The sequence below is a fragment of the Limanda limanda genome, chromosome 1, assembly GCF_963576545.1.
Source record: "Limanda limanda chromosome 1, fLimLim1.1, whole genome shotgun sequence".
NCBI classification, from domain to species: Eukaryota; Metazoa; Chordata; class Actinopteri; order Pleuronectiformes; family Pleuronectidae; genus Limanda; species Limanda limanda.
Genome location: NC_083636.1, coordinates 3,623,963 through 3,642,843, shown reverse-complemented (window position 1 = coordinate 3,642,843; position 18,881 = coordinate 3,623,963). Strand labels below are relative to the sequence as shown.

General features: G+C 43.7%; 2 protein-coding genes across 2 annotated transcripts; one reads left to right on the top strand and one right to left on the bottom strand.

Moving 5' to 3' along the window:
* Nucleotides 1-5,850: 5,850 nt before the first annotated feature.
* Nucleotides 5,851-10,273, bottom strand: ccnb1 (cyclin B1). Its single transcript, XM_061073849.1, has 9 exons — nt 10,139-10,273; nt 9,780-9,905; nt 8,604-8,756; nt 8,318-8,506; nt 8,082-8,240; nt 7,764-8,000; nt 7,536-7,676; nt 6,652-6,762; nt 5,851-6,539 (listed from the first exon to the last, which is right to left on the bottom strand). The coding sequence occupies exons 1-9, from the start codon at nt 10,157-10,159 to the stop codon at nt 6,435-6,437; spliced, it is 1,242 nt and encodes a 413-aa protein (XP_060929832.1). The 5' UTR covers nt 10,160-10,273; the 3' UTR covers nt 5,851-6,434.
* A 1,512-nt stretch (nt 10,274-11,785) lies between these two features.
* Nucleotides 11,786-18,668, top strand: LOC133026413 (AN1-type zinc finger protein 5-like). Its single transcript, XM_061093339.1, has 6 exons — nt 11,786-11,981; nt 14,731-14,915; nt 15,014-15,158; nt 16,953-17,056; nt 17,476-17,604; nt 17,743-18,668. Exons 2-6 carry the CDS (start codon nt 14,759-14,761, stop codon nt 17,889-17,891), a joined length of 684 nt encoding a protein of 227 aa, XP_060949322.1. The 5' UTR covers nt 11,786-11,981; nt 14,731-14,758; the 3' UTR covers nt 17,892-18,668.
* The last annotated feature ends 213 nt before the right edge of the window (nt 18,669-18,881 follow it).

The following is an 18,881-nucleotide window of genomic DNA, read 5'->3' as shown; positions in this document are numbered from 1 at the left end:
AGTTTGTGAGCTAATGTTTCTGAGCCAGATAAGAAGGAACTGAAATGTCCTGGGGGGGGGTGGGGGAGGTGATTCCAAGACAAGATGATTTATTCTCAAAGTTATATTCACGTCATTCGCTGCCACTAGATGTTGTATCAGCATCTTCCAGCTGTCAAAGTGAAAGGTTCGGGTTGATCATTTGAATTAGGGTTATTACAGGAAAAAGGTTTATATGTTCAGAAAGCTGCAGCTCCTCTTTTCAGCCTCTGTCTCCAACACTCACTACTGTCTCTTTTTAGGCCCCTCCCCTAAAAAGTGCGGTCAATCGCCACCTTTCTATCCCTTGAGATGTTTTAGGAGCTTCAGTGTTTTTACCGTGGAGGAGAGGAGCTGCATTTAAAACAGACTACAAGCTTTTTAACTTCACAGAACTTTAACATTCACAAATAAACCAATACAACCATGTTTCTCCTTTAAAAAGAGATTTGACTTTAATAAATCAGCTTTTTCTTTGTCTCGGTTCCAGCACCAAACTGCTGCAGCCTTTAAAAAAACAAAAACACTACCAGCATCTTCCAGCTGTTAGATTCCTCGTTAAAGGTTAAAGGTTCGGGTTGATAGTTTGAATTAGTGTTATCACAGGAAAAGGTTTATATGTTCAGAAAGCTGCAGCTCCTCCTTTCAGCCTCTGTCTCCAACACTCGCTACTGTCTCTTTAGGCCCCTCCCCTAAAAGGTGTGCCACCTTTCTATCCCTGGAGATGTTTCAGGAGCTTCAGTGTTTTTACCGTGGAGGAGAGCAGCTGCATTTAAAACACGCTACGAGCTTTTTAACTTTACAGAACTTTAACATTCACAAATAAACCAATACAACCATGTGTCTCCTTTTAAAAAGAAATTTGACTTTAATAAATCAGCTTCATCTTTGTCTCGGTTCCAGCACCAAACTGCTGCAGCATTTAAAAAAAACAAAACACTACCATCATATTCCAGCTGTTAGATTCCTCGTTAAAGGTTAAAGGTTCGGGTTCATAGTTTGGATCAGTGTTATTACAGGAAAAGGTTTATATGTTCAGAAAGCTGCAGCTCATCCTTTCAGCCTCTGTCTCCAACACTGGCTACTGTCTCTTTAGGCCCCTCCCCTAAAAAGTGCGGTCAATCGCCACCTTTCTATCTCTGGAGATGTTTCAGGAGCTTCAGTGTTTTTACCGTGAAGGAGAGGAACTGCATTTAAAATACACTACGAGCTTTTTAACTTTACAGAACTTTAACATTCACAAATAAACCAATACAACCATGTGTCTCCCTTTTAAAAGAGATTTAACTTTAATAAATCAGCTTCATCTTTGACTCTGTTCTGCTGCAGCATCACCAGCATCACACTGGCACTTTAAAATGAGTTGGACCAGACCTATTAATCCCCAGAACCAGTGTGGAGAGAAGGCCAGCGGAAAAATCAGTTGGAGAACAGAAAAACCCACGAGTCATCGTCTCCCCCGACGACCGCATCGTGCTCCGATCGGGTCCAGACGCCAAAAATAACCTCGGAGTGCCGAAACAAGATAATAACCTCGCGTTGTATCCCCATAACAACGGGTCCTGCCAAAACATGCATGTAATAAAATGTGGGATTTGTGCAGTGGCTTCTTTTTGCATTGCTCGATTTGTGTGTGCGTCTGTGTGTTTGTGTGTTTGTGTGTTTGTGTCATCACGGCTGCTGCTTGTAACGTGGAGGAGGATGAGCTGAGTTCATCAGAACATGGGCCTCATTCACTTCAGAGGTTGTGTTGTTCCCTTGTGTGTCTTTGTTGGTTTATTCGTCAGCAGGATGACACAAAACTGAAGAAGAATCTGGTGAATTAAGGTTCGGATCTGGATGAAGAGGCAGAATTTCACTTTCTTTAACGATGTTCTATGACAAATAAAATGATTTACGTCATCAGACAACTTTCTTGTCATTGCAGGAGCTGTTCTGAACTTCTACATATTACATGAACCTCCTCAAGGAAAACAGCAGCTGGATGGTTGTTCCTTCATCATATCATTTGAAGTTTTGGATAATGTGAGAACACAAGTCAACAAAATAAGTAACATAGGTTTAGTTGTTTTTTAGGCAATTTAATGAAGAACTTTAACATCATATCTTTAAAACTGCTGATGAAACCCAAACGTTTAGGAAACAAACGAGTCCTCACAGTCGCTCAAGAGAAAAAGGAGTGAATGAATCTATTCTAATATAGTTTATTCATTTTCAAAACTCAATTCACACTGATCTTTCGCCTTGATCAGGAGGAGACGACGACTTCCTGCTCGGTCGAGGCGTCCTGAGGAATGTGAGAAACCCCGACCGTGCCGCCGGCCGCATGTTTGTTTGACTTTGCCTTTATTGAATTGAGACGTGCAGACTCATGTTTTGAAGGGGGCACTTGTTAAATCTCCGTCCATCTTGGACCATGTTTAGACTGGAGAGTTCCAAGCTTCAGACTCCGGTCTTGGATGATCCTCCTGCGGGTGAGATCTGTGTTTCTGGAACACGGAGCGGTCTGAGGCCGAGCTCGGCATTCTTTCTGGACCTCAGTGCTGACTCGCAGATTCACTTAATGGGGAGGAGAGCTTGGATCAACATGGAAGAGGACAGAAGCTTTTGGGCTGTAAGGACACTGAAATGTGCACGAACAGGCAACATCCAGTTCTCACCGTGGTTCAGTGCTCTCGTGTAAGAGCTCGGTTCAGATCAGCAGATTCTATCTTTCTCTTTTAACAGCTTCTAACTAAGAAGATCGATTTGTCTTCGGCCTCAGATGAAGCTGATACACTTCCAGTTATTCTGAATTATCCTCTTACCTCATTTATCACTTATCAGATTATTCAGGGAAACTTGAAAACTAGTCTCTTTTGCTTCAGTAACAAGATTAAAAGGATTTAGTGTTGTACTTTGTTAAAGGTGATTTGACTTGCAGAAGATTGAAACAGGGGTTAGGATCCGATATCATAGACTTTAAATAACGATGGACGACATCTCCACCACTTCCCACTATCAGGAAATGAAGCCGAAATATCCCGGATACTAACGCCACCATCTTGCTGATTTGGAGAGATTGGCAGAACCACTCGGCTCAGGTCAGGTCAGGTCAGAACCGGCTCTGCAGCAGTGGCTCTGTTGTCTGCAGATGTTCAGGAGCTGTAGTGGATTCCAGATTCCAGCAGCGTCTCTATCAGCTCCGATCTCCGCGTCTGTTATTCCCATTGCAGGGGAAACGTTTCTCCAGGCAGACGAGTCGAGTGTGAGCTGCAGGAAAGATGACAAGCACCACAGCTCTTTTCGCTTTCTGGTGTCACGGCACATCGGTGTGGTGACCACCTGCACAGGGGAGGTCACATGGTTGTTTGTCTGTTATTGAGACGAGTCCTGCAAAAACTACTGGACGGGTTTCAACCAGAACCTGATAGAAGAATCATGGTGCAGATCCACATCAGGGGGCAGATGCAGGATGTTTTTTCACCTTATTTAACATTTTCCACATTTACGTCGTGGATTAAAACAATCAGAAATGTTTAGAGGACTGAAAGTTGTGAGTTTGTGCAATTTGGTTTCAAAATTCAAATAAAAATCTGGATCTAGGGAACTTAATTGTGGTATGTGCTCTATACTGAGTGTTTGAAATCTAATATTCTGACTTCCTCTCACTTAACGTTCGTTCAGCTCATGGAGGCAAACATCTCTGACGCAGATCTGTCACTGACGAAATCCCAGATCTATTTTCATGGCTCCATACCAACTCTTTTTGTAATTTGGGTGAAATCAAGCATCACAGGATTTGGAGCTTCAGTGTTTCAGAGTTCTCTCGAGCTCCTTCATCCCTACGTTCAATTTTCCATCATAATAAATGTCACTCGGCTGAATCGCTGTCAGAAAGGCCGGCTTGAGTTCCAGGCAGCTGCTAGGCCTGGAGCCCCACGCAGGAGGAATCTCTCCTGTAAACCGACCCGGCTGCCCAGGCATGACCTCAGCCTCCAAGTATGAACTCCCAGTCTGATCTGTGCGTTTAAAAGCCCGGTGCTCCACGGTAACTACTGCTAATCATGGTGTGTCTCCAGTGGAGGATAACAGAGGGAGAGCCTGATGGATGGAAGGGAGGTGGTCTCAGCTCACACTCACATGCCAGGGCTGTGTGGATCACAAGCTCTGAACATATCAAAGCATCGTTTGGCTGCGTCTCCGCCTCAGACACTGAAGCTCCACTGATCCTCCAGCTCACATTTCACTGCATGGATTCTCTCAGTAAACTCCCAGCATGTTGTTTCTCTCTCCTTCAGCAGCAGATGATTTGTGGCCTCGTCTGAACAAAGCGATCCTGACCTCTCGACCCCGGTGATGGACTCAGACTCACGTCATGCAGATGGCAGGTGGTCGTGTACAGCAGAGCTCTCTGGGTCGTCCCCCCTGGGGGGTGTGAGGACGGGATAGAGGGGGTCTGCCTCCCCCCGGGGGGCTCAGCTGTGAAGGGGTTAAAGTGATAATAGCTCCCACTCTGCTTTGTCCATTAGCTTTAAATACTTGTGGCTCGATGTGATGTAATCGAAGCTGCGAGGAGCCGGCAGCTTACATGAGATCTCCATGTGTCCTGACGAGTATTAAAGAGCATGACTCAATAGAAGGGGGTGGGCGACGCATTATCCCACATTGTCTCCGGATGTAGTCGACGTAGATGGAATTTAAATTGAGCTAAAAGGAAATCAAAAGAACGAAAACCCTTAAACTCAGCGTAACGTGATCTCACTGCAGGCCAGAGCAACGAGGCTGGATTCCATTTAGCTTCTCCCGGTCGGACAGTCTGTTATTCTGCTCTTGAATAGAACCGAACCTGCTCAAGTGTTTTTAAAATCTATTTTCCTCACGTGTCAATGTTCAGAGTTTATCAGACCATACACAGAAGGGATGTGAGTTTCCAAACGACATGTGCAAACATAAAGACCGGTACACTTAACAAATAGGCAGCATGGAGACAATATACACGAAGACCTTAAGACACTTGCAATTTAAAAATCCACTATCCCCCACTAACTTAGTCTATTTCTCTATTCCATAATACATTTTGCAGAAAACCCCTGAGTAAATGTCAAATGTTTATTTTAGACTTATAAAGATTGTTGATTTCTCTTTAAATGGTCAATAGAGCAAAATAGACCATCATGCATTGCGGGATACAATAACTCCCATATATAGGATATTTAAGACTATAGCTCCTCGATGGTGAATTTCAAATAATGACAGTCAAGTCGTCAGTGCCCTCTGGTGGACAGCAATTGTAACTACCATCTGAAGGTTTCAGCAAGTTCCATTTAAGACAATTAAAGTTTAAGATTAGTAAAATAGGAGCTTTGGAGGAATAGATAATTACTTAAAGTGAAATAGTCTAGGAGATAATTCAAAACTTGCCATGGAAACTGGCATCTTTAGTGGGAAATGAGTATTGCTGTAGTTTCGATATCATACTGCAGGAAGAGACAACAAAATATGCTCAGAACATTTGACAACACTAAGATAAGAGCTACTGAAGCACATTTAAGACCTAATGGTTTAACATTGACTTAAGTCCAAAACGCCAACCCTGTGAAGGCTATAAAAGGTTTTGGTTAAGGAATAAAATCAGCTAGCTGAGTTATTAAAGTGAATTTTTTTTGAAAGCACAAGAGTTAAGGAACAGAAGTTGCTTGTTAACTCTGTCCCCTGCAGAGCTTCAGCTAATCGTTTTGTCCCAGTTCAATCTCTGAAGCTAAAGTTTACACATTGACCATCAAGGCCCAGCAACTGTGGTGGTGCACCACCCCCTAGTGGTGAACAATACACATGACAAGGCAGCAGGAGTCTGGTCAGAGCCATTTAATAGACGCTTTTAAGAAAAACACATTCAAGTAAAATCATTTTAAAAGTATTGCTGTACATTTTAGATACTGTCACACATTAAGAACATAATATTATAAAAAGATTGGGACTGGGCCACGACTGCCCCGGGATCCTTCCATGGCCGACCTCTGACAGCACGCCACACGTTTCAGATGCAACAGGAAGTGACACGGTGGAATAAGACTGCTGGAGGTGGAGCTAAGTGACAGATGTGTCAGTACTGACTCTTCGCCACATTAAAGCTTTCAGCAAACAGAGTAGTGCATTAATGAGCCACGTTTTGAACAGACATGGTGAAAATAGTGAATTGCAGCATTACAGCGGTCACTGGTTGACTGAAGCTCACGGAGCGGAAATCATGATTCCAAAAAAACAAAACATGTGGCGTGCTTTGGAAGAGTCGGCCGGACATCACGTGAAATCCGATTGTTAAAACAGGCAAACCGCCGACATGGTCCTCTGCGTGCTGATCCTTCAGACACGTTTAAAAAAAATTGCTTAAGTTACAAATGTACAAGTGGCACGAGGAGCCGGAAACAGCTGTCTCACTGTGGGAGCCGCTTGGCGAACTCTTTGACGACAGAAGACTTGAGCTGTGGGATGTTGGCGATCCTCATCTGCTTGGAAGTAGAGTATTTGCTCTTGATGGCCTGAAGGGGAAACAAGAGAGCGAAGGTCAGAAGTATAAAAGCAAGAGTCAAAGTTTAACTTTTCAGTTTCATGTGCCGAGTACACGCCCGGCTGGTGGGAGGAGCCACTCACCATGTGCTTGGTCTGCCCGTCGTTCACCTTGGTAACATTCTTGGCAATGTGCGCCATCACAGGAATCAAACTCTCTGTTGTGTAGTCCATGTAGTGCTGCAGCGTCACATCCTGAGGAGACACACAACATGGTCCAGAGTCAGGAAAGGTTCAACAAAAAGTTAAGACTCAAGTACGGAGAGCTTAACACACTGCAAATAAAGTATCAGGGTTCATACACATTTTGACCAATGGATTTCCATGACTTTAATAACTTTAAACCAAATTTCCATGACCGAACATTGTGAAATCTCATCGTAAAACTGACAAAATGTAGTATTTAAACTAACAATGAGAATTCCAAGGCATACAGTTTACCTTAAATGACACAAACCCAAGTATGCCTGCTTATAATTTTAGTGTATTACTTTAGAAGCATAGGAATTATTTAAAACATTTAAAGCGTAAATTAACGACATGAAAATATGAATATAACAAATTTCCATGACTTTTCCAAAACTTTTGAGAGATTTTTTTTTCCAAGACTTTTCCAGGCGTGGAAAAACCCATTTTAAAATTCCTTGACTTTAAGGTTTTCCATGACCGTACGAACCCTATGGAATGGAATGTATGGAAAAGTTTCTTGTGGACCCAAAATGTTAACTTTACAAAACATTGAACTACAGCCTGGTTCACAGTTTGTCACCAGAAAATATTCCCATTGTTATTTAGGGATGCCGAAATTTGTTTAATGCATTAAACACTGAAGTGATACTGTTGTTTTACTTTGATTAGTTAGTGTTTAAGATGAGTTTGATATCGGCTTTAGATTTGGTGCTTTTCCATAATACCCTTATTTCTTCCCTAGTTTAGAAATCTAGTCTAGCATTGGAATGGCCGCTCACCCATTCACCAGCATCCAGGATCTGGAGGGTCAGAGCGAAAGCAGCACTGGCCAACAGGGACGGAGGGAAGTGAGCCATCTCATAGTCCACCATGGTGAGCTCCAGGAGGTATTTAGCCAGCGTGTGCTGCTCAGCGGTCACCTGAGGGAGGACACACACGTCATGGTTACAGGAAAATCCACTAATCAATTGTTGGATTTAGTTACTTTTGGACCGAGATGCAGATACCTCATAAATCTTTGAGGCCCTCCTGAGGAACTGCAGGGGAAGAGGGCGGCCGAGCTGGAACTTGAGCTGCCGCAGGATGGTCATCTCCATGTCTCGGATCTGCAGCGTGGTGTAGGCCCGGTCGGTCACGTAGGCGAAGTCGGAGATCTCGGGGGGGTACATCTCCTCGTACTTGGAAGCCAGGAACATGGAGGTCACGCCGACCAGCTGCAGCTGCTTCTTGGGGACTGGGTGGTCCTGGAGGAGATGGGTTTACACGTTTAGTAAAACAGACCACCTGCTGTGCAGAGGGAAGCCATCTGAAGGTTCACGACTCACCTGAAGAAAGCGATCAATGATTCCCACGGTCATGTACATGGTTTCCTGCAGCAGACGGAACTTCAGGCTGACCTGCACCAGCCAGTCGATGAGGATGGCTCGCATGTTCCCGGTGACCTCGTGGCCCTCCAGGTAATGGTGCCTGACGTCCTGCTCAACCTGAGACAAGACTCTGGGTTTAGAAACAAAGCAGAGCTCGAACACGGAGTTTGATCTGAGACCTGAGCGTTTCTTACCTCCAGCACCCGCAGGTACTTGTAGATGTCTTTGACGTACTCGCTGCAGAGCATCGGGTTCTCGTAGTCGTCTGCGTCCACGTCCCGGACGGCCGTCTCCAGCATGACGTCGGAGAACGCCTGGATGAGGTCCTGGGGCTCACAGCCTGATGTCTCCATGGGACAGGGGGACGCTGGTTCAGGGAGAACCTGCACAGGGGGGGTGGAACCAGGAGATCAAACATCACACCACCACACCCAGCAGTCATTGGGGTCTTAATGTGGGAAAGAGGCTCTGGGAACTCACCTGCACCTCCGGGACCTCCAGCACATCCGGCACCACCAGAACCTCCGGCTTAGCGGGAACAACATTCTTTAGTGCTTTTGGTTTTTCGGCCACCGGTGCAGCTTTTTCCACTTTAATCACTTTGGGCTTCTTGACCGCTTCGGTCTTCACGGCCTAGAAAAGATTTTTTTTTTTAATTAGGGCAGAAATGTGGCCTCTGATCGGGATGGTGGATCTTGATCCTGCTGGCTGATGACCATAGACTGATTGCAGCAGGACTGCTTAACATACGGTATTGAAGTTATCCTTCAAAATGTTTACCCCATCAATGCTGCTAAAAATCTTTAATCTTGATGTTTTCCTACACTTGACATCTGTTGCACTTGTGTCCGTCCTGGGAGACGGATCCTCACATTCGTCTGAGGTTTCTACATATTTTGACCTGTTAAAAGGTTTTTTTTGTAGTTTGTCCTGACTCTTGTTGAGGGTTTAGGACAGAGGATGTCTCACCATGTTAAAGCCCAATGAGACAAATTGTGATTTGTGAATATGGGCTATACAAATAAAATTTGATTGATTGAAATGTGGCACAGCAACTCTCCCACAGCTAAACACACAAACTACATTAAACTCCAGCTCAGACTAAAGGTTTATTTACACTTCAACTTGGATAAAGCATTGAAATGTTCAACCTGGTGCAACTCTATTGATTTTACAGGCGCTTTTGGGCCTTGAGGGAAATTAACTGCTTCTTGCCAACAGTCATTTACACTAAGATAGACTGGCTGGTTCCCTGTGGAATGCTCCCAAGTGTTAAAATAGGCAATTTCCTATTGTTAAAGAAAGATGAATAGAATTGACTCCATGTTAAGAGCTGAAGTGACAGTGGATGCATTTTTTAAAAAGGTGGTGGCCTTGTATGCAGAGGCCTTTTGTTCCACCATTTTAGATCTGGAGTGAAGCTGCTGAGCTCAAACACAACATGACTGCTTAACATGCACCAGCTTGAAGAGCACTTTAAATACATGAATATACATTAGATAGAAGGTTTTAGAGGTATTAGCATTGATGTGCTGCAGATTTAACTCGAGTTTTCGTGTTAGAAACTCTGCAGCTGCTTCATTTGACTGATTATATGAATCCACACACATTAGATATATTATATAAATGTTATAAAAGTTGAAATGTTGTGCTCACCTTCCTCTGCACCTCTTTCACTGCGACGTTCCCGATCTCACCCAGGGCCGCCCGGGGCTTGAGAGTGGGCCCGGCCACCGAGCACCCTTTCCCGGGGAGCTCGGTCCTGGCGGAGGCCAAACGGTTCTGCACAGAAACACCGGAAGAGACGAGTTAGATGTGATAGAACCATACAACACGTTAACAGGATTTAGTTAAAGTTTTATCATTGAGGAGAACCGCAGGAGCAGAGTCCACCGAGACGCTTTAAACTCAAATATATAAAACAATAAACCCACGTTTCCTCTGAATGTTTCAGCGAAGTTCAGGAGGAAGTAACAAAGAGGATAAACATTATAATTAACATTTAAATCACTTACTCTGGTAACACGGAGAGCCATTTTCACGATGTGTGTTCGTTCGATCGAAGCTGGAGACTCGTTCTGGGGAATGATGCGGTTTCCTTTCGAAATGCACAAGCCTGGTTTAAATCCTCGCTCTCTGGAAGCTGATTGGCTGAGCGCAGATTACTGCCGGCGTCTGATTGGTCCAGCGCAGCTGCTTCAAATGCGTTTCTGGGACAACCACTGATCGTGGGACTGTCTCACTTCCTGTTCCGGTTTAGACGATTTAGGTGTTTTTTAAACTCTAATAATATTACAGAAACAATACTGGTAATAATAAGAATGATTCCGGCGGCATATTTAATTTATTTTATGTTTATTTTATTTACTTATCTCGTAAATGTAATTTTAACGCGTTCTTATGCTGCTTAAAATCTCTTATATAGTATCTACTAAACATGTTTTTATTTGTATCTATATTGAATGTAAAGTACTTTGAGCTGCATTGGTTGTATGGAAGGTGCCGTACAAATAAAAAGTTCATTATTATTATGATTTCTTATTTTCGTTTGTCATTTGTGCCATAAATGCACTGATGATTTTACACCAGAGAGGTTCATAACTCATAAAAAATATTTTGAAGTTGAAGGAGTAACAATACGTCTATTTTAAATGTTCTTATGGATGTTAGTGTATTAAACTAAGAGTCTGTGGAGAATCCCTATGAGATCCAGTCATAAGTAAAACACTTGGGCCCAAAGTCCACTTATGAGAGTAAATAAAACTGTAAATGGTTGATATGCAATTGGAAAGTAAAATTGTGTGAGTCCCTGTTTGCTGTCTTGTAACACAAAAACACTGAATACATTTATTCAGCCTAGAGAGTATCAATATAAATATTAATTTGTCTGATCCTAGCGTTACTAAAACTTTGTTCCTGTGAAGTATTTCCATCTACTTTGGTGCAGTTGTCGTCAATAAACTGCCACATGAGCCGTGACATGCCTGTGCATCAATGCTATCGTGAGGTTATTCACCATCTTATGCAGAATTTAAGACAACATTTTAATCTTTTTCCTTTGGTTTATCACAGTTTACTCAGGCACAGTATCGGGCCCACTGTAGCTGATACTGGGAATACAGTCCAAGGTCATGCATATGGATCTGATACAGGTGGAGCCTTTAATGATTCATATTGAGCCAGAGAGCTGTCAAAATAACTTGTAAACTTTCATAAACCAGTATATATACATCTCATTGAATACATGTGGCTCTCAGACAGGGTGGTGGCGGTGGGGAAACCAGAGGCAGCTGACTTTCAACAGTGTGGCATCAAAGGCAGCTGCCATTACACATCAGTGGCATCAATGGCAGCTAGCTTTCAACAGTGTGGCATTAAAGCCAGCTGCCACAACACATCAGTGCCATCAATGGCAGCTGACTTTCAACAGAGTGGCATCCAAGGCAGCTTCCATCATAGATACATCTATTGCTGCCATTACACATCAGTGGCAGTTTCTGTAGTTGTTGCCCGGAAGTGCCTCTCCGATCTGCCGCTGCCACGCCGGGAGTTTGCCCTTCCTGTGGTACAGCTCGGTTGTCCTGGTTCCTGGTTTCCTCCGCGCATGCGCACAGGTGTCTTGTGGGGGCCCGGCGCATGCGCAGTCGGTCGCGTACAGTCTCTCCGGATGTGGAGGATGTTTCCTCAATAGTCTCCAGCTCCTCGTCAGAGGACGTTTGTGAAAAGCTCCAGCGGAGCCCGTGTGGCCTGACGAGGGGGAATCGAACCCACCTAGACGGCCCTAGTGAGTCCGATCCGCCCGGTCCACACGGAACCTCCTCGGAACACCTGGAGGAAAACAGCTCGTTTCTCTGGAAGGTGAGTCCTCTGCTCCACGGAGACATCGGCAGCTAGCACAAGTTCCCCAAGTGGAAAGTTCAACCCGGAACCATCTTTAAGTCGCTTTTTTAGTGTAATGTTTTATTACAGAACCAGACCGGATCCACGACATGATCCACTGAGGCAACACGTGTCGCTGGAAACTTTTCTCGACCATCTGCGAGGCTGTAAATCAATTAGCACAACAGCTAGCCGAGTTAGCTTCCTAACTTAAACCCTGTACAACACCAGGAAGTGAATAAAGAAGACGATCATCACTTTACTCCTTTGATCATCAAACACAAACACCTGTAAACAAGCTAGTGTTGTTTGTACATTAGTGGCCAAATCAACACGTTAGCATCAGCAGCTATTAGCACGTAGTCGCTGTGATAAACGCGTACAATCTCCGGGTTTAATCGTCGTAAATCAGGTTTGTTGTAATTTAACGTAAACTTGATTGATCCGATCTTGATGGAAGGAGAAACAAAGAGCAGACAAAACAGGAGGCGACACTTTTCTACTGAAGCTAACACCTGCTAGCATGCTAACATTAGCATGGATCACGAGAATCTGCTCGCTTGTTGTGGGGCTAACACTCGTTAGCATTTGAGCTATCGATCCAAACCACCCGTTGAATTGAAGGTTACGATGTTTGTAACTTTAATAAGTTTGTTCAGGTTTTGTTTTAATGTCCGCGTCACACCCGGAATCGTGTTGGGAGTTTAACATTTAGAGGAAGCGCCGCTAGCTGTCGCCATTAGCCTGCTAGCATGACTCAGTGGATTTGTGGGAGTGACACGGCTGTGGCCCTGTGTTTTCCAGGAAGCTGCAGATTAGAGATGCAGGAGATGGGGGACTTTACAGATCTAACCCGGAAGTGAAGTTAGGGTTTATGTGGCCTAGGGTGGGGGGGTGTTAGCATGCTACGTGTTGGCAACAGGGAGCGAGTTCGATCTGGATCTACAGGTGTTTTGTTATCTCACAATCTGCTCGCTCCACGTACCCTTGTGGGACCCTAACCCAGCCTTCTCCATGACGTGGACACAAACACAAGCTCCTCCTATAAATAGACGTGTTTACAGCCGGGTTGTGTTGAGGTAACTCGTGTCACATTGCTCCCCTGTGACAGCAGAGCCACACACACACACACACACACATCCATGTGAAGCTGCTCTGGAGACACGAGTCATGTGACCGCATCTCAAGACCCACAATCTGGTGCCAGGACAGATTGGGTTGTTACTTATTGTTGTGCAATGCACCTGTGTGTTATATGACAATTTTAGGCCGGGGACAACAGATTAAGAGCTATTTTGCTGTTGATTAATGAGCATGGTCCAAGTCAAACAAATAAGTAAATGAAATGTGAATACTTCCCACAAAAGTTACTATAACTTAATGAAATTGTTGTGCAACTCTTGAAACTTTAACAACATCTGTCCCTGTGCATGATATCTGCACAACTTCAGTCTTAAATACAGCTTGTCCCAGACCGATGGGTCATTATTTTATCTTTCAAAATACGAATACAACCAAGTAAACTTGAATCATGGGAGATTATAATACTTAAATGCAATAATACTTGAATATCTTTACTAGTTTTGTTCCCTTTCGTTTACCTCGTGTTTTGGAAAGACAAAAAAATCATCTTGAATCTTGAAATCGGTCGGCTCTACTTCTTATTGTGAATGGATGGAGAAGTTAAATAATGTGGAAACGCTCTATTTAATGAGGGTTTGTCTCTCACATGTCTGTGTCTCTTCAGAATCAGAATTCTTTTAATTGCCAAGTATATTTGCACATAGGGGAAATTGCTTTGGTGTGGTTGGTGCACATAAATAACAATCCGACATTAAACAACAATATAAATATATATAAAACAATATAAAATTAAACAATAGGGGCTCACCGACCCATGAGTCAGTTAAAGGGCGATATCGTCCGATGTTGTTTGCTAACCTATAAGTGGGTGGCGCTCTAATGTTGTGTGAAGCAGCCAAAGTGAGATGTGAACGTTTGTCAACAGCTCAGTGATTATGAGCTGTCACTAAAGCTGTTAATATCTCTACCTGCTGATGAATAGTGTGACGTGGGCGTGTTGAGTGGAGCCAGGCTGTGATTTGTAATCAAGCACAAATATTACAGCTCCGGGTGAAATGACACTTCTGAGTTGTGACGGCACAGAGTGATATTTGCTGCAGGACCCAGGGATGATATAAAATCATTTCAACAGATGCTCACCGAACATTTAGAGTCTTTTTTATGAAGTATTGATCATGATGTCAGCTGTGAACTAACAGTTGTCCGCGGTTTCGTCATATTTTTGCGGAATTAATATTCTCTGACTCAGTACTTGGGATATTGACACCTGTGTTGTTCTCTGATGAATTCAGCTGAATCATTATCACAGTACTGATGATTCAGATGATGTAACCTTATCAATGCTGTTTAAAGGGATAGTTCACTGAAAAATGAATGAATGATGGAAATTCACAAATCATCTACTCACCACTGCAGTTTTGGGGGATGGGTGCATTTTCAATTTTTGGTGAACTATCCCTTAATAATGACCACTTAGACCATTATTTTTTAATAACTGAATTCTCTTATTCCCCCCACTGGACTTTTGATGTTGATGCATATTTGACAATGGTCTCTTGTTGCTAAGTTAAAGTCTGATTTACTTCCTGTGCTTGTGTCAACACAAACACTAATCATTAGCGTGCGTGTTTGTTTGTGTCTCCAGGTCAGCTCACCAGGCGGTACACATCACCATGGCCCAGGAGACCAATCAGAGCCCAGTTCCTACCCTCTGTGCCAATGGCTGTGGTTTCTTTGGCAACTCTAGCACGAATGGCATGTGCTCTGTGTGCCACAAGGAACACCTGTCCAGACAGAACAATGGAGGAATCAGTTCTTTGACTTCTATGGGTAAGACCTGCTGTGTCTGTCCGCTTGTTTTCTAGTTTCCATGACCACGCAGGAGAAAAGTCCTGACCTGTAACATGCGGTGAAATCTCCTCCCTCAGGCAGCAACAGTGGCTCGGCTGAGGCGTCGGCCATGCAGCGGTTGGAGGCCACCTTGAACAATGCTGCAGCCGCCGCCGTCGCTGCAGCAGAGGAGGCGGCCAAGGCTGCCGCCGCCGCTGAGGCTGTCGCCGCCGAGGCGCTCAGGTGAAAATAGGGGTGGGAATTGGCAAAAATGTGACGATTCAATAGTATTGCGATTCTGCGATATATTGCGATTCATGTCCCCCATATTATTCAAAGGCATTACAAAAAATGAGGAAAATAAGACTGCTCACCTCACTTCAAATGTCACATTAAATTCTGTGAACAACATTGTCTTCTACACATTAACTGAAGTGCAAAAACTTTGTCCTTGAACATTCAGGACTACGGTTGCAAAATTCCGGGAATATTCAAAGTTGGAAACTTTCCATGGGAATTAACGGGAATATACGGGAATATACGGGAATTAACGGGAATAAACCGGAAATGTTGTGGGTAATTTATACTAACTGTATTTACCTTGTCATATACAGACATAAATATAAACATTTTGTTGTGTCATAGGCTGATTTGAGCCCTGAGGAAACTTTGGGCACTTGACTATATGCTTCTGCATCGTTGTGTCATTCTTAACATAGGTCTTTGCACAGTATTTGCAAATGTACACAGCCTTTCCTTCTACATTGGATGGGGTGAAATGTCTCCACACATGAGAGAGTGCACGTGGCATTGTTCTGTAGAATAAGATGAGAAAAAAGTTTGTAAAAAAACGCTAATGCAATGCCAGAGATATAAATAGTTAGTCAAACAATTGGAATCGTCTGTAAACATATTTTACAATTGATGGATAAATGAATGGAAATAGGCTAGATGAACAGATGAACAATCCTCAATCAGCATGCTAATATATTTTCCCCAGTAATATCATGGAAACTTACCTGACTAGTCCTGCACTCTACAGCAGGCCTCAATAGCCCTGCTGTAGAGTGAAGGATGCTGGGAATTATCTGTGCATGTGATGGAAGAATGCACAGTGGAGGGTTGAAACTCAACGTGCAGTGTGTGCTGCATTCCATACATCTTTAAAAGTAGAGTTTTGAAGGTTTTTTTTATTGCTCAGCGTTTAATTTGCGTATTTTTTTTTTTCAAAATTCCCGAGCTAAACTTCTCATGGAAAGTTTCCGGAAATTTACCGGAAACTTTCCACCCCTTTGCAACCCTATTCAGGACACAGGACCTTTGTAATTATTTTCTGAATAGGAGACCTCTCACATGAACGCTGAGCTCCCAGCACATAACTTACAATTATTTAAATACAATACAGTAACATCAAGCAGACATAATAGAGTAACATAAAGCTGAGAATAATCATATAAATAAGAGTAACCTAGAGCTTCAATCAAATTGAGAAAAATAAACAAATGTGTTCTACTAGAGTCCAGTCCAGTTGGCTGCAAGGTCATGACCCAAAATGTTAAATTCATTTGGGAATATTGGCATTTTTGTTCAGAAAAAGGAGTTGGTCAACCTGCTCAGATGTTAAAGTTCCTCTGGGCCGTTACTATATCTCCTGCAGTGGAGAACATCCTTTCCGCAGACACACTAGGTATCTTTTAAACTCTGAAACTCGGCGACCTTGAGTGTCCTGAAAGGCGCCTTATAAATAAAATGTATTATTATTATTAAACTCTCCTTGTCATGCTTTGCCAGCCAGGGGCTGTTACATATATAATTGTAAATAAAGTATTAAAAAAAAAAAAAAAAAATATTGCAATACTTTGTGCTACAGTATTGATATAATCGCGGGCACAAAATATCGCGATACAGAACAGAATCGATTTTTTCCCCCACCACTAGGTGAGAAGAGAGCTGGATGCATGATAACTATTGTAATAAAATTCATTTATTTCCCTCTTTTATAGACGTTTTGAGTTTAATTCCGTTTCTCCTTCACAGTGGGGCTTCGTCGGCCCTGTCCATGACTCAGCAGATGACGGAGATGAGTCTCTCCTGTGAGGACAGAGGAGCCTCAGGGAGCAGGACCGAGCTCGCAGAGCCAGGTTGGTCCCAAATATCGATGCCAGACATTAATGTGACATTTAATTGAAAACTGTGTCAAACAGGAAAATAAAACCCTCCTGTTTAGCTTGTGTTTTCTCTGTCAATAAAAAATGTATACTGAGACACCTTTTACTTATATATCGCTGACTGTGACTTGGCCATTGGACACAAAGTTGTAAATGTGAGTAGGACAACTTCTTGGAATCATTGCATTTAAATCACCTGGACAGATATTGTTTTACCACACGTGACCGAAACCAAACATTTCCGTCAGATATTCTCATGTGTAACTTGAAGAACCTCTATCTTCCAGTATTAGGATCTATAACTGCTTCATCTGCTTTTTTACTCGTATACACAAGGAAGCTTTTCTATCAGACTGATTTTCCTGACTCTTGTGTTTTTTGTGTGTCTCCAGTTGTGAGTCAACCCACAGTCTCGTCCTCCAGCCCGTCCACTGCTGGCAGTGACGAGTCCGAAACCCCAGAGCCCGGGAAACCCAAGAAGAAACGCTGCTTCATGTGCCGTAAAAAGATCGGCCTCACAGGTGAGACACCGATAAATGATTTATTGCCATCGCCACTAAGCCCAGCTCCACTGTGTCTGGGTCTAGTGATTGTTTGGCAGTCGTGTGTGTGTATGTGTGTGTGTCCTTGTTATTGATCAGACTCTTGTGGCGTTTCAGGTTTCGACTGCCGCTGTGGGAATCTGTTCTGTGGAATTCACCGTTACTCCGACAAGCACAACTGCCCGTACGACTACAAAGCCGAAGCTGCCGCCAAGATCCGCAAAGAGAACCCAGTGTGCGTCGCTGACAAGATCCAGAGAATATGAGGAGGCCTCTCAGTTTGACTTTGAATACTGGGAGTGGATCGGATTTAAAAAAAACTAAAAAGACTTGAACCCAAACCTTCTCCCTGAAGGATCCGTTCTTTTTTTTCTTCTTTTCTGGTTTGTAACACATTCAGGACATTTCCCCCCCCCCGTGCATGGAAGTTCACGTGTATTTTCAGCTTTGTTGTTGTTGTCAGGGGTGTGTGTGAGTCTAACAGTTTTGAAGAGTTGTATTGAACAAGCAGATATTGTGTGTGAGGATTCAGTGCGGGTGGGAGAAGTGACTGAGCGAGACTGCTGAAGGAAAGCCGTTGTTTCCCTTTAGAGAAGCTCTGTGATGCGTGTCCGGTCCGTGGTGATCGGGCTGCGATCACGTGACCTCTGACCCCGGGAAGCGTCCGGACACATCCAGGCTTCCGATTGGCCCGTTGACTGTTACTGCTGCCGGCTGATTGGACCAGCTCAGCCGCTGCGCTTGCTCTCTGCTGGCTTGAGTAGCAAAATGGACGTTTGCCTCTTTCTCTCTTGCTGTTTTTTCTTTTTCTTGGAGCCTCCACTTGAGGTCAGAGTTAAACGCTCCGGACCTGGTGGGACTTTGCGTCCTGGTAAGTTATTATCCAAGTGAAAAAACGCTTCTCTGTGCTGCCGGACCCCCGTCCCTGTCAAAATAAAGCGAGACTCTGTGGCTGGTGCTCCTCTTCTTCCCTTCTGCAGTGAAATCCTTCTTCTCCCGCCGTTACTGGACTGAATGCTGTGATTTGCCCTTGGGGGGGGGGGGGGGGGCGGACACTCAGATTTGTGCTTTTTAAAAAAACCATCCACTGAAGTCACATCACCAAACGTGTCAAGCGTTTTATTTTTTTCTCCTTTTGTTTCGTCGTTGTTATCCAGAAAAGTGATCTGTATGCCGTGTGTTGTTGTCTGACAAGTAGCCTACACTTGTATTAATTCTTGCCTTTGGAAATGTTTAGCTCCACTAATCTTTTCTTT

Bases quoted from the DNA above. Each gene is read 5' to 3' on its own strand.
- LOC133026413 (XM_061093339.1), top strand. From the start codon at position 14,759: ATGGCCCAGGAGACCAATCAGAGCCCAGTTCCTACCCTCTGTGCCAAT. The intron at 14,916-15,013 runs GTAAGACCTGCT...CTCCTCCCTCAG, and splicing joins CAGTTCTTTGACTTCTATGG to GCAGCAACAGTGGCTCGGCT. The intron at 17,057-17,475 runs GTTGGTCCCAAA...GTGTGTCTCCAG, and splicing joins GACCGAGCTCGCAGAGCCAG to TTGTGAGTCAACCCACAGTC.
- ccnb1 (XM_061073849.1), bottom strand. From the start codon at position 10,159: ATGGCTCTCCGTGTTACCAGA. The intron at 9,906-10,138 runs GTAAGTGATTTA...GTTTCTGTGCAG, and splicing joins TGGCTCTCCGTGTTACCAGA to AACCGTTTGGCCTCCGCCAG. The intron at 8,507-8,603 runs GTGAGTTCCCAG...CCCCCTGTGCAG, and splicing joins TGGAGGTCCCGGAGGTGCAG to GTTCTCCCTGAACCAGCGTC.